Genomic DNA, 12,364 nt, shown 5'->3' on the forward strand with positions numbered 1-12,364 from the left:
TTCTCAGAGTAGATTCGATGATCTATCTCATATCTATATTCTCTTTTCCTTTTTGCTTTCTAGGGGTGAAGATATCTTTAGGGAATCTTGAAAAGAAAATTTTTGGGTTAATTGTCAAGTCCCGTATCATTTGTCCACTCTCTGCATAAAAGGAAAGTTCAGGGCTTGTTTCAAGTCCTTGTTCAAGTAGTCTGTCAGGCTGGATCATCTCAGCTAGCCATCTCAAATTTGTCCTAAGCAGTTTGTAGTCCAAAGCAGATCTTTCCGTGGTGTTAATCAGCTTAATGGCTTTACCATAGTCCTTTTGAAGATTTCAAAGTCGCTGTTAGGTGTGGTCATGGTTCCATGCAGCCTTTTTTTTTTTTTTTGTGCCTCCTCTGGTTTGGAGCAATCACAGTCTGATAAATGTCTGTCTCTTGGAACCATGAACATTCTTCCCTAGAACAGAAAATCTTCACAACAATTTCTCTCCACCATTTGTCTTGCCAAACTTTTCCAAACTGACCTTTGCTGATGCTTTCTTGTAACACGATGGTCCTGGCAATTCTTCTCTGAACCAGCAGCAGTAAACCCTTCGTCCCAGGTAGCAGCATCACCGCAGTCACCAACATGATGAGAAGGAGCTGGCAATATGGAGCAGTAACCACTGCTTCCATGGTCCCACCACTGTTTGTGGCTCAGTCCAGGCCAAAGCTTCTCCCAAGCCTCCTAGGTCGGCTCAAACTCGGGATCCTATTGCCTCTGTCTCCTTCAGCAAATCCTACCGGTGTGCGCCACCACAACCGTCTGAGTGTAGCTTGGGCCTGAGCTGGGGCTCACAAGGCCACAGGCAAACAGCTTTTTCATGAATTCATAACACAAACGTTGGGCGCCAGAATGTAGCAGGAATTTTAAAAGTTCTTATTAATAAAATCAAACCCGAGGCGAGTTATTGGGGTCCATGCTGGTAGATCAGAGAGACATAACAAGCCATAGCTATCTCACCTCGCCGGATCCTCAGCTGGTCCTGTTTCCTCAGTCTGGAAGCCTCTGTGTCCTCATCCCGAATGAATCTCAGCTGAACTGTGTTGCTCCAAAGCCTGAATGCTTAACCAGCCACATGCTTAACCAGCCAAATGCTTCTAGTTTCTGGTCCTCACGCCTTATATATCTTTCTACTTTCTACCACCACTCCTTGGGATTAAAGGCTGGCTTTCTGGGATTAAAGGCGTGTCACCATGCTTGGCTGTTTCCAATGTGGCCTTGAACTCACAGAGATCCAGAGGGATTTCTATCTCTGGAATGCTAGGATTAAAGGTGTGAGTGCCACCATTTTCTAGCCTTTGTATCTAGTGGCTGTCTGTTCTCTGACCCCAGATAAGTTTATTAAGGTACACAATATTTTGGTGAACACAATACCACCACAATCCATAGCTTTTCTTCTCCTGCAGAAACAAAGGCAAAACCCCTTCCCCAATGTAGAACATATCCAGGTTATATTCTGAGGTCAGCACATCCTTGAAATAAACTGGTTGGTTTAGCTCAGGAGTTTTGTCTGTCGTCCAATGTCTCTCCGCAGCTGTTGTTCCTTTCTCATTAGCATTGAGAAAATTCAAGGTTAATAAACCATTATGCAGTCTATTTCTAGGAGTCATTGTTACCTGTTGCTGTTTATTTAGCATATCCTTTAAAGTTCAATTGGATCTCTCTATGACTGCTTGGCCTGTGGGATTGTGTGGTATACCTGTAACATGCTTTATATTGTAATAAGCAAAGAACTGTCTCATTTTATTAGAGACATATGCTGGGGCATTGTCTGTCTTTGTGGATATCACTCTATATAAATAAAACACTGATGGCCAGTGACCAGGCAGGAAGTATAGGTTGGACAAGAAGAGAGGAGAATTGGGGGAACAGGAAGAAGGAGGAGAGACACTGCAGCCACCGCCAGGAGAAGCAGCGTGTAAAGACACCGGTAAGCCACCAGCCACATGGCAAGGTATAGATTTATGGAAATGGGTTAATTTAAGATAAAAGAACAGTTAGCAAGAAGCCTGCCACGGCCATACAGTTTATAAGTAATATAAGCGTCTGAGTGATTATTTTATAAGTGGATTGTGGGACTGCGGGACTTGGGGAACCTGGAGAGAAGCCCTCCAGCAACAAATAACATACAATATATTCCCAGATAATGACTTTTTCACTATATCAATATTACCTCATAATTGGGAGAATGAAACTCAACTCTGACCTCCTTATAGTCAGTTGAATTTTCCAAGTCCTTATATTTAACAGTTTTTGCTAAAACTGGTATCACATTAAATAAACGAGTCTTTATTACAAGTAACTAATGAAAATCTACTGCAATTCTTAGTGAGCTTTTTCTCAGCATCCAGTGAGAAATGGAAGGGGATGATAATCAGCAGGCAACTCTAGACACCCAACACCTGTTGATACAGGTTCCTGAGTGTGTCTTTCACCTCCTCTGCAGACTCCAAGGATAAACATTGTGGAGGCACTTACTCCATTCCTCCACTCTGTATTACAGGATTCTGGAAGTGATTGACAAGGTCAGGACCACAGAAGGCCACAGAGTCATGACAGGACACACAGCGATCACTTCCTTCCAATGCTGAGGCTGTTGGGAGGTTCTGCTTTCAGTGTTGCTCTCCTGGGATTTCGGTTCTCACACCTGCTCTCCAGCCAATCAGCCAGGAAAGAAGGACAGGACAGCTGAGGAGAGAGAGAGAGAGAGAGAGAGAGAGAGAGAGAGAGAGAGAGAGAGAGAGAGAGAGAGGGAGAGAGAGAGCTCAGTCAATAAAGTGTTTGTTGCACAAGCGTGTGGACCTACTGATCTCTGGACACACATACACAAGGTGGGTCAGGTGGCCACAGTGTAACTGTAGTGCTGAAATAGTGTTTTTGCTTATGTCTGTGCATTACTAGCATGCCTGGTGCCTGCAGAGTTCAGAGAGAGCATCGATTCCCTAGAACTAAAGTTACAGATGGTTGTGAGTGTCCATGTGAGTACTGGGAATAGAACCCAGGTCCTCAGGAAGAACAGAAAGTGTTCTTAACCATGAAGCCATCTCTCCAGCCATGGCTGAGAGCTTTTAAAATCAATTCCAAGCATACACTTTCTTGTTTGGCAGGAAAAGAGTACCATGAAAAGAATCCTTTCACTTTCTCAGAAAATTAAACCTATGCAATTATTTCTGAATATTGACATTCATTTGTTTTCTTTGTAAATCAGCATCATCATCATTATTACTATTATTAGAGTATGGGGGGAGAGAGAGAGAGACAGAGACAGAGAGAGCACAGAACAACTTGGTGCAGATGTTTACACATGTTCTGGGTTCAAACCAGGCTTTTGCAGCATGTGCTTTACTCACTGAGTTATCTCAACAGCTCTGGTTTTGCTTTGCTTTGTTTTGCTTTTTTCTTAAAATTTACGGTCTTTTAGGACTTAGAATGTATTGCTCCAAAGTCTTCTGGCTTTCAAAACTTGCAAAGTTTCCACTGAGAAATCAGCCATTACTCTAGTGGATTTTCCTTCCTATGTGACTTGTGTTTATTCTTTTGCAGCTTACAGTTCACTCTCTTGGTTGTGTGTACTTGAACTATGATAGGCTGTGGGGAGTCTCTTTTCTGGCCTTGTCTCTTTGGTGTTCTGTGTACTTCCAGTGTTTGTATGGGTATGTCTTTCCTTAGTGTGGGGCTGGAGAGATAGATGGCTCACTGCTAAGAGCATTGGCTGCTCTTGTGGTGGGATTGTGTTCCCCAAAATATTGTGCACCCTAGTAACCTTATCTGGGGTCAGAGAACAGAACAGCCACTAGATACAGAGGCTAGAAAATGGTGGCACACACACCTTTAATCCTAGCATTCCAGAGGCAGAAATCCCTCTGGATCTCGGTGAGTGCAAGGCCACATTGGAAACAGCCAGGCATGGTGACACATGTCTTTAGTCCTAGGAAGTGAGCCTTTAATCCCAGGAAGTGATGGCAGAGAGCAGAAAGGTATATAAGGCGCGAGGACCAGGAACTAGAGCTAGTTAAGCTTTCAGGCTTTTGAGCAGCAGTTCAGCTGAGATCCATTTGGATAAGAACACAGAGGCTTCCAGTCTGAGGAAACAAGATCAGCTGAGGAATTGGCAAGGTGAGGTGGCTGTGGCTTGTTCTGCTTCTCTGATCCTCCAGCATTCCACCCCAATACCTGGCTTCAGGTTTGATTTTATTAATAAGACCTTTTAGAATTCATGCTACATGCTCTTCCAGGGGTCCTGAGTTCAATTTCCAGCAACTGCATGGTAGAACACAACCATCTATAATAGGATCAATTCCTTCTTCTGGCACGCAGGCATACATGCAGACAGGGCACTCATATACATAAAATACAAGAATAAATACAGAGTTTTAAAACACTTTTTAAAAAGAAGTTCCTATAAAAATATTACCCTTGTTTGAGCCTTTTTTTTTTTAACTTACTGGAGTTTTTGTTTATTATTGTTTCTGATTGTTTGCTTTTATAGGGAATGTGTGTTTATTATGGTTTTGTTTGCTTGCTTTTGTTTGTTTTCTAAAAAGAGAGAAGAAGAAAAGCCGTTGGTTTGTGGGTGGGGAGATGGGCAGGAGCTGGGAGGAATTGGGGAACAGGAAAGCTTGATCAGAATATGTTGTATGGAAAAAATTTCAATAAAAGTATTTTTTAACTTGAACAGTTTGGAAGGCCCCCAGGCAGTGGGACCAGGACCTGTCCTTAGTGCATGAGCTGGCTGTTTGGAACCTGGAGCTTATGCAGGGACACTTTGTTCAGCCTGGGAAAAGGGAGGAGGGGACTGGACCTGCCTTGACTGAATCTACCAGGCTGAGCTGAATCCACAGGGGGGTCCTTGCCCTGGAGGAGATCAGAATGGGGGGGTGGGCTGGTGGGAAGGGGGCTGGAGGAGGGAGGACTAGGGAATTTGTGGCTGATATGTAAAATTAAATTAAATAATAAAATAAATAAATAAAAGAAAAACCAAACAAAAAAATTCAAAAAAATAAATAAATAAAAAATATAAAGAAAGTACTACAATTTTCAATGAGCCTGATGAGCTTCACGATGTAATTTCAGCTCCCCTCACAGAGTATTCTGAGTTTGCTATTTATGCGCCTGTAGAGAAGATGATCAAAGAGACATGGAAAATGACTGCAGACTCAGAAGCACAGAGGTAGTTTACCTGCAAGGTGGTGTGGCAGCCATGATCAGTTGTAAGGTTTTACTCCACATTGCTAACAAGTCAGAGCACAGGCCTCATTTTGGTGTCTAGATCATTACCTCTGTATATTCCCCCAGCATCCCTCATCTGTAGGCATCTAGCCCTTGTGTATTTCCCCAGCATCCCTCATCTCTAGGAAACCAAACACAACAAACAGCAAAGACAGAACATCCTCAGCATACCTGTCCTGAGACTACTGGTTCCTCTTCCTCTGCTATTTCTCTTCTTCCATTGTTTAGGTCTCTTCTCATTTTTATATTCTTATTTATACCCCCACCCTGCTCCTAAGGTATGTCAGGAGATTTTATAAACACTAGTACAACCTTTTTTTTTTTTTTTATCAAGAATTTTCAGGTTGTGTCTTAACGTAAAGAGCTTCTGATTTTGCCTTTTTACTGTATTTTCTGTGGCTTCTCTATGACAGGTGACAGGGAGGCTGTGGGAGAGCACAGACAGTTGAAAATAACACAGCTCCCCTGGTTTCGGAAGCCCTGTGGAGACATGCACCATGGAGGGTAGTGGAGACAGCAGACACTGAAGAGATACATTGACCATTGTGAGACTTTGGTGAAGTTCCCAGCCAAAACCACAGTCCATGAGAAGAAGCTGTTCTAGACTGTGAAAAGGATATTGCCAGTAGGAAAATGTGGTTTCTAAATATGTTCCACAAATGTACACTGGGGTGTGGAAACATGACTCGGTCTGTAGAGCCCTTGCCATTCAAGCGTGAGTGCCTGAGTTTGAACCCCCAGAATCCACGTGAAAGCTCATGCTGTATCGTGCATATGCTGTCTCAGTGCTAGTGTGGCAAGGCAAGTGGCAGAGACAGAACAATACCCAGAAACCTGTGGGCCAGCTTGCACACCTTGTAACAAACAACATGGGGAGCAGGGACCTCCACAGCAACGTGGCACACACGACCTTCCCTTACACACACAGACAAGCACTCACACAGACATGGACACACATCGTGAGAGAGACAGACGGTTTTTAAAAAACAAGAAAACTACAACAGGGCGAAGGGGTGTAATTGCCTTTGTGCTTTAATTTTGTAGTTGCAAACCTCTTTAGAGCTGAAAAGAAACCACTTTCCTGTTTTGCTACCACATGAAGCAATCGAGTTCCTAGAAATGCCCCAGGTACAGAAGAGGCTCAGCTGCTTTCAGTTTCCAACAGAATTATATTCCAGGAAATGCCTTTTCAGGGGCCAGCTTTGGCAGCAATCCTGCAAGGCTGGAAATGTGTTCAGTGTGGAGGGAGAACCCCATAGTTCAGATCCCCAGACCCATCACCCTTTCTTGCTGCCTTTCATGACAGGTATAAGGCACTCTTTTAAAACCTTTCTGTAATCATACTATACATAAACAGACCTGCTGTCAGGGCCAGGCAAAATGCTAAGAAATGCCAATCAACATTTTTGGTTATCTCTAACGTGGTGGCAAAAAACAAAACACACACACAAAAAAAAAAATCCACAAACTTGAATCATACCACCTGCTCTGAAATCTTAACCACTTCTATTACCTGGGATAAATACCATCTCCACACCACGCTCTGTGGCATCTTATGCACTCTGACCCCTGCTGCCCTGTTCTAAGCCTTGTCTAACTCTGCACAGTCAGACTTTCATTCAAGACAACTAGACACCTGCACACACATGCACATACACATGCGCACACATGAAAGGTTGATCTGGGGTGGGATGTTTGGACAGCATTGCAAGGCTCTGATTTTGATCTCCAGCACTGAAAAGGAGCTAATGTTCCTTGACTTCCTCAGGCTTTATTATTCCTTTCAAGTGGTGCAGCATGCTCACACCCGTGAGACTCCTCCTCATGCTCTCTTCAAAGTTCCCTGCTCCCCCTGTCCTGTGCTCCCTGCTCCTCACCCTCACCCCTGTCCTGTTCTCCCTGCTCCTCACCCTCACCCCTGTCCTGTGCTCCCTGCTCCTCACCCTCACCCCTGTCCTGTGCTCCCAGCTCTTCTCCTTCACCCCTTTCATGGACACCCACCAATAGTCATGCTCAGTCTTCTCTCGAGTGACCTCCAGCATGGAAAACATGGAGGCTGACAAACTTTCTGTTAGAGCCTCCAAAGCTGAGTCAGCTCTCCGGCAGTATTTCACAGGGGTCTCTTCATTCTTCTGCACAAATCCCCTTCTTTGCTATGGATTCCTGCAAGGAAAATGTACAGAGAAGTGACCAAATGGGAAGAACAGAGAAGCTTTCCAAGAACCCAGTAGAAAGTCAGTTTGACTATTTCTCATGAGAAGAGTATTGTGATGTAAGACTTGAAATAAGTCAAAAATCAGAAAACTTGACTTATTCCCTAAGAAGAAGAGAGCACTGGCTTCCTCCTCACAGGCTGTGTGCACACCCAGCAGCTCCTGGAGCGTGTCTGTGGGGAGCCTCAGTCGCTGGGCCATCTGCTCACTGTACTGGTCAGCTGCCTTCTGCACAGCTGCTGAGTTCTCACGCTGGGCCAGAGTTGTCACCGCGTCATCCAGACAAGGCACAGCTCCACTGTTGATGGCATCCACGAAGGTCGTCACCAGAGTCCCCAGTCCTTCAGGAGCCATGAAGTGTTCTACAATGAAATATAGCCAGTGTTTGAAGAAGTGTTTGAAGATTGCCTATCTATCTGACATATAGCTCTGTTTATCTAGAAAACCTAACTAACATGGCTATAAGTGTGACAAGCATGCGTGACCAAACAGCTTAAAGACTAAGGTTTCACATTATAAAAATGAATAATCTGTAGACAGACTGACAGTATAAGGACAAAGACCTCGAATTTGTGACAATATACAAAAATACCTTAATCCGAGGTAGAAATGTATAGTGCAATATGACAACAATACCTTAATTTGTATCAATATACAAAATATCCTAAACATAAATAGAACATACATATAGAATGGCAAATACAATTTAATTTGTGTCAATATGCAAAAATATTTTAAACAGGAGTAGGAGCATATATACAATATGACAAATATAGTTTTGTGTTTGTATCAATATATGAATTATCTTAAACAGGAATAGAAAAATAACTTTACATTTGTATCAATATACAAGAATCCATACCAATGCAAACCATCTAAAGCTGATAGTTTTTAAGTTAGTTTACAAGTAGATACAATAACGTACCTATTATCCTATTCTATCTATTCCCCTTTTTTCTTTTCCAAAAGAGATTCATGAGTCTAAACTTTATTGTTCCACCGACAAAGCATTTACAACTTATAACCAACCCCTAACAGATGACAATTATCCATAACCCTGAGAAAACAAAAACCTCTTGGGAGAGGGTCCCTTTCTTAGAATTGCTTCCTGCTGTCCAGGAGGCAATGGTTTCTCCGTGGGATCCTGTAAAATAAACTAAAACGATGGTTACTTCTCATTAGTACTAGCTGTAGCACTCATAGCCAGTCTCCGAGTGAAGTAAGATGGTGGACCATCTCAGCTGGCCACCTTGGAACTGTGCTGAGCAGTTTGCAGTCTGAAGCCTATCTTTGTGTGGTGTTTATCGGCTCAACGGCATCATCATGAACCAGGCAGAATCATTGTTGTGGGGCCCCATCTTCCTTCTGGAGACTCCAGAGATTGCTAGTAGGAAAACTGATTGTTTACAGTGGAAAACGTAAACATTATTAATATCAAAATGGAAAGTTTAAATTTTAGGATAGTACGATATACAAGAAAGTTTCCAAAGAGTCAAGAATAAGAATGGGGAGAAATAGAATTTTGACAATAGTTCCTAGATTTTTGTTTTCTTCTGTCCCACACCATATCTTCTGATATGAGACAGAACTCTTAATTTTTTCTTTTGACAGCATGGATTTAGGTTCTCTCTCTCTCTCTCTCTCTCTCTCTCTCTCTCTCTCTCTCTCTCTCTCTCTCTCTCTCTTTCTCTCTCTCTGCCTCACAAAATAAAAAAATAAATAGAAACTAAAGAAAATCAGTAAGACAATAAATACTAAAACAAAACAAAAATTACACAAAAAACACAAGGATTCTGTTCTGTGTTGGCCAATTAACAACACAAAATTACCAACACAGAATAATCCCTGAGTGGAGCTGATATTCCCAGTGACACTTTATTGGCGAAAACTGATTTTCCTTTTCCCAGCAGACACCAATCACACATACCCTCTGGGTTAGGGGTGGAAGATTGTGTCCACTCCCCCTTTTCAGTGCTGGGATTTTGCCTGGCTTGAGCTGTACAGGTCTTGTATATGATGCCACAATCTCTGTGAGTTCCTGTGTGTGTTAGTCCTATAGTTTCTGAAAGATCCTGTTTCCTTGGAGGCATCCACCACCTCTGGATCTTAAAGCCTTTTTACCTCTCCTTTTACATGGACCTCTGAGTGTCAATGGGAGGTTTGATGAAGACATCCCAGGAAGGCCTATGTGCTACAGTTTCCCAGTCTCTATACATTGTCCAGTTGTGGACCTCTTTGTAAAATACCATCTACTGCAAGAAGAAGCTTCTCTGATGCGGGTTGAGCAATGTTCTGGTCGATAGGTAGAGCAATATGTCATCAGAAATCACCGTATGCTTGTTTGGCTCCAACTATTTACGGGAGCACCCAATCAAGGGGATTGGGATCTGTCCCTGGTCTATGGACAGGCTTCTGGAACCCGGTGCCTGTGGTGTGATGCCTTGCACAGCCTTGGTGCAGTGAGAAGGGGCTTGGACCTGCCTAGGCTCAGTGTGCTGGGCTCTGTTGACTCCCCATGGGAGACCTCGATTTGGGGGGTGTGGGGATGCAGGGTGGTGGCTTGGAAATGAGGGCTGGATGGGTGGGAGGAGGGGGATCTGTGGATAGTATGTGGAGTGAGTAGAAAATTTATTAATAAAGGAAAATGAAAAAAAGAATGACTAAATCACACAAATGAAAATGTTCAAAAAATGTCACCAAGAACAAAAAAAAATCACCGTATGATGTGTTTCTTTGGACAAATAACAGTAGCAGCAGGTTTTCCCCTAAGCGCAGGACCTGTCTAGTCTCAGGTTCTTGTCCACTTCACAGTGTCAGAGAGAAGCGTCATCTCATGTAGTGACCTTCAACCCGTTTTTAAGGTGGTTGGTTACAACCGTCACATCTGTGCCGCTATTGTACCTGTCTATCTTGCAGGCGTGTTTCTGCTGGAGACACAGAATTTGTAGCTGGTGACACTGGTTACTCTTCTCCTCTAGAGCATGCAAAGTGCCTTCAGGTGCCATGGATGTTAGCAGTGGGGGTGAAGATTCTCATTGGGTGCCTGCTTGATTTCTCTGTGTTCAGTAACATACGTAAGTGGGGTCTTCAGCAATAGGGTCCTTCTATCAGGTTAAGGATGGCAACCAACAGCCTTTGAAATAATCTGTGGTGTTTGAGGAGATCTATAGGAACTCCTTTGACCAATGACTAAACACGATGTCATCCATTCCTGGCACTCAAGGTGACATGTTACTTGGTGACATAAAATGTCTTGTTGGGACATTGTCTCCCTCATTATATTGTGACTCCGTTTAAATTCTTCTCATGTGTGTATATATTTTAGGGTGCTCCTATGGTAATAAGTTTGCATATGGCTTTTCAAATGGCCTTTAGTGTTAGATGTCCCTCCCCTTATTCCCTCCCTTATCTTGTCTCCCATCCCCCTCCACATTAAATTTTCCTATTCTAGTTTTCCATTTACCTCTTTATAACACTATACTCTTATTTCTCCTTCCTTGGAAGGTCCTCTTGTCACCTCTGGTCCCTTACTAGCTGCTAATGTCTGTTGTTATACAGATTGAGTACTCATGTCTAAAGCTTAAAGCCAACATCCCCATATAGAAGAAATCCTGCACAGTCTTTTGTTGTTTGGGTTAACTCAGTCAGAGTAATTGCTTCTAGATGCGTTCATTCACCTGAAAATTCATTTTTTTTTCTTAACAGCTGAATAATGGTCCATTGTGTAAATGTAACAAAGTTCCAGGATCTCTTTACCAGATGATGGACATAGAGGCTGTTTTTAATTTCAGGTGTTATGAATAGAGAAGCAGTGAACATGGGTCACCAAGTGTCTCTATAGTAATACACAGAGTTCTTTGGGTCTATAACCAAGACATTCTAGCTGGATCTTAGAGTAGATCAGTTTTCAGAGTTTTGATATGGTGCTGGATTCTGGCAGAGGCAGATGTCTTCATTGGCCATGTTTGTATTTTCTACACTGGGATAAGGCACATGGAATAATGACATCTGAAAAGTTTCCTGATGTAAATATGTGGTCTTGTCTTCATTGGGTGGGTGTTCTGTTTTGTTGTTGTTGGCTGCTGTTGCCAACTCTGGTCCTAGCCACTTGTGGCCAGTGTGTGGGCCATGAGTTCCAGCCTACAGTGAGAGCTATTCTGAAGGTCAGCAGATACTCACACAGGAACAGAGGTTGGCTAGAAGGAAATACTGACAGTGTGGGTGGAAAGAGCTCTGAGTTCTCGGGGTTATTAACAAAAGACTGGGTCCCCATGTGGTGGAGATAGGCTTGGTGAGTCGGGTGGCACATGTGACAGGCTGTAGCAGGACTGAGGGTAAGTCTGGAGAGACCGGAATGGAGGACAGGAAGGAGGATGAAGGTCCCCTACCTGAGTACTAGCCTAGTCTGGCAACTGTGGGTCCCTGCTAGAGAGAGTCTGGGGGTCAGCATAGTCCCAAAGGAATGCAGATGGGCTAGAAGAAACCACAGAAAGGGCCAACAGGAAGAACTAGGGGTACACTGAGTCTGTACCAAGAACCAAACTGGACTTTTTGTTACATTATGCACTACTTTGTAAGATGTTTAAAAACACCCATATTGCTGATGAGTACTATCCTGTTATGAAATAAGACTAAATGAAGAACTTATGAATATAAATTATGGAAACACAAGGGAAATACAGACCGTGACAGTGCAGATACAGCAACTACTAAACACAGCCTGTAATCGCTAGGGCTGAAAAGGATCTTGAAACCTAGCTGATCTAGGACTAGGCAAGTATTCCAAGAAGCAGTTTCTATAGATACTGATGCACAAGGCTGGGCCCCAACATCTGTGTCTCAGCAGTGTTCCTAAGGAGAGCCTCTTGCCAAATACTATAACACTGAGTTACCCCGGA

The 12,364-nt window shown here is 43.2% G+C and overlaps 1 protein-coding gene across 2 annotated transcripts; it reads right to left on the bottom strand.

Moving 5' to 3' along the window:
- Nucleotides 1–882: 882 nt before the first annotated feature.
- LOC143267676 (guanylate-binding protein 4-like) lies at nucleotides 883–7,979 on the bottom strand. 2 transcript variants are annotated; one of them, XR_013043069.1, is made up of 2 exons: nucleotides 7,604–7,979; nucleotides 883–7,416 (listed from the first exon to the last, which is right to left on the bottom strand). XR_013043069.1 is itself a non-coding variant. In XM_076546836.1 (2 exons), exons 1-2 carry the CDS (start codon nucleotides 7,818–7,820, stop codon nucleotides 7,364–7,366), a joined length of 255 nt encoding a protein of 84 aa, XP_076402951.1. In that variant the 5' UTR covers nucleotides 7,821–7,969; the 3' UTR covers nucleotides 883–7,363. The 2 variants fall into 2 exon arrangements, 1 of the variants encoding a protein (XP_076402951.1); XM_076546836.1 differs by having other exon boundaries at nucleotides 7,619–7,969.
- Between the last annotated feature and the right edge of the window lie 4,385 nt (nucleotides 7,980–12,364).

The sequence above is a fragment of the Peromyscus maniculatus genome, chromosome 10 (genome assembly GCF_049852395.1).
Source record: "Peromyscus maniculatus bairdii isolate BWxNUB_F1_BW_parent chromosome 10, HU_Pman_BW_mat_3.1, whole genome shotgun sequence".
Lineage (NCBI taxonomy): Eukaryota > Metazoa > Chordata > Mammalia > Rodentia > Cricetidae > Peromyscus > Peromyscus maniculatus.

Bases quoted from the DNA above. Each gene is read 5' to 3' on its own strand.
- LOC143267676 (XM_076546836.1), bottom strand. From the start codon at position 7,820: ATGGCTCCTGAAGGACTGGGGACTCTGGTGACGACCTTCGTGGATGCC. The intron at 7,417-7,618 runs GTGTGCACACAG...TTTTCCTTGCAG, and splicing joins CACGCTCCAGGAGCTGCTGG to GAATCCATAGCAAAGAAGGG.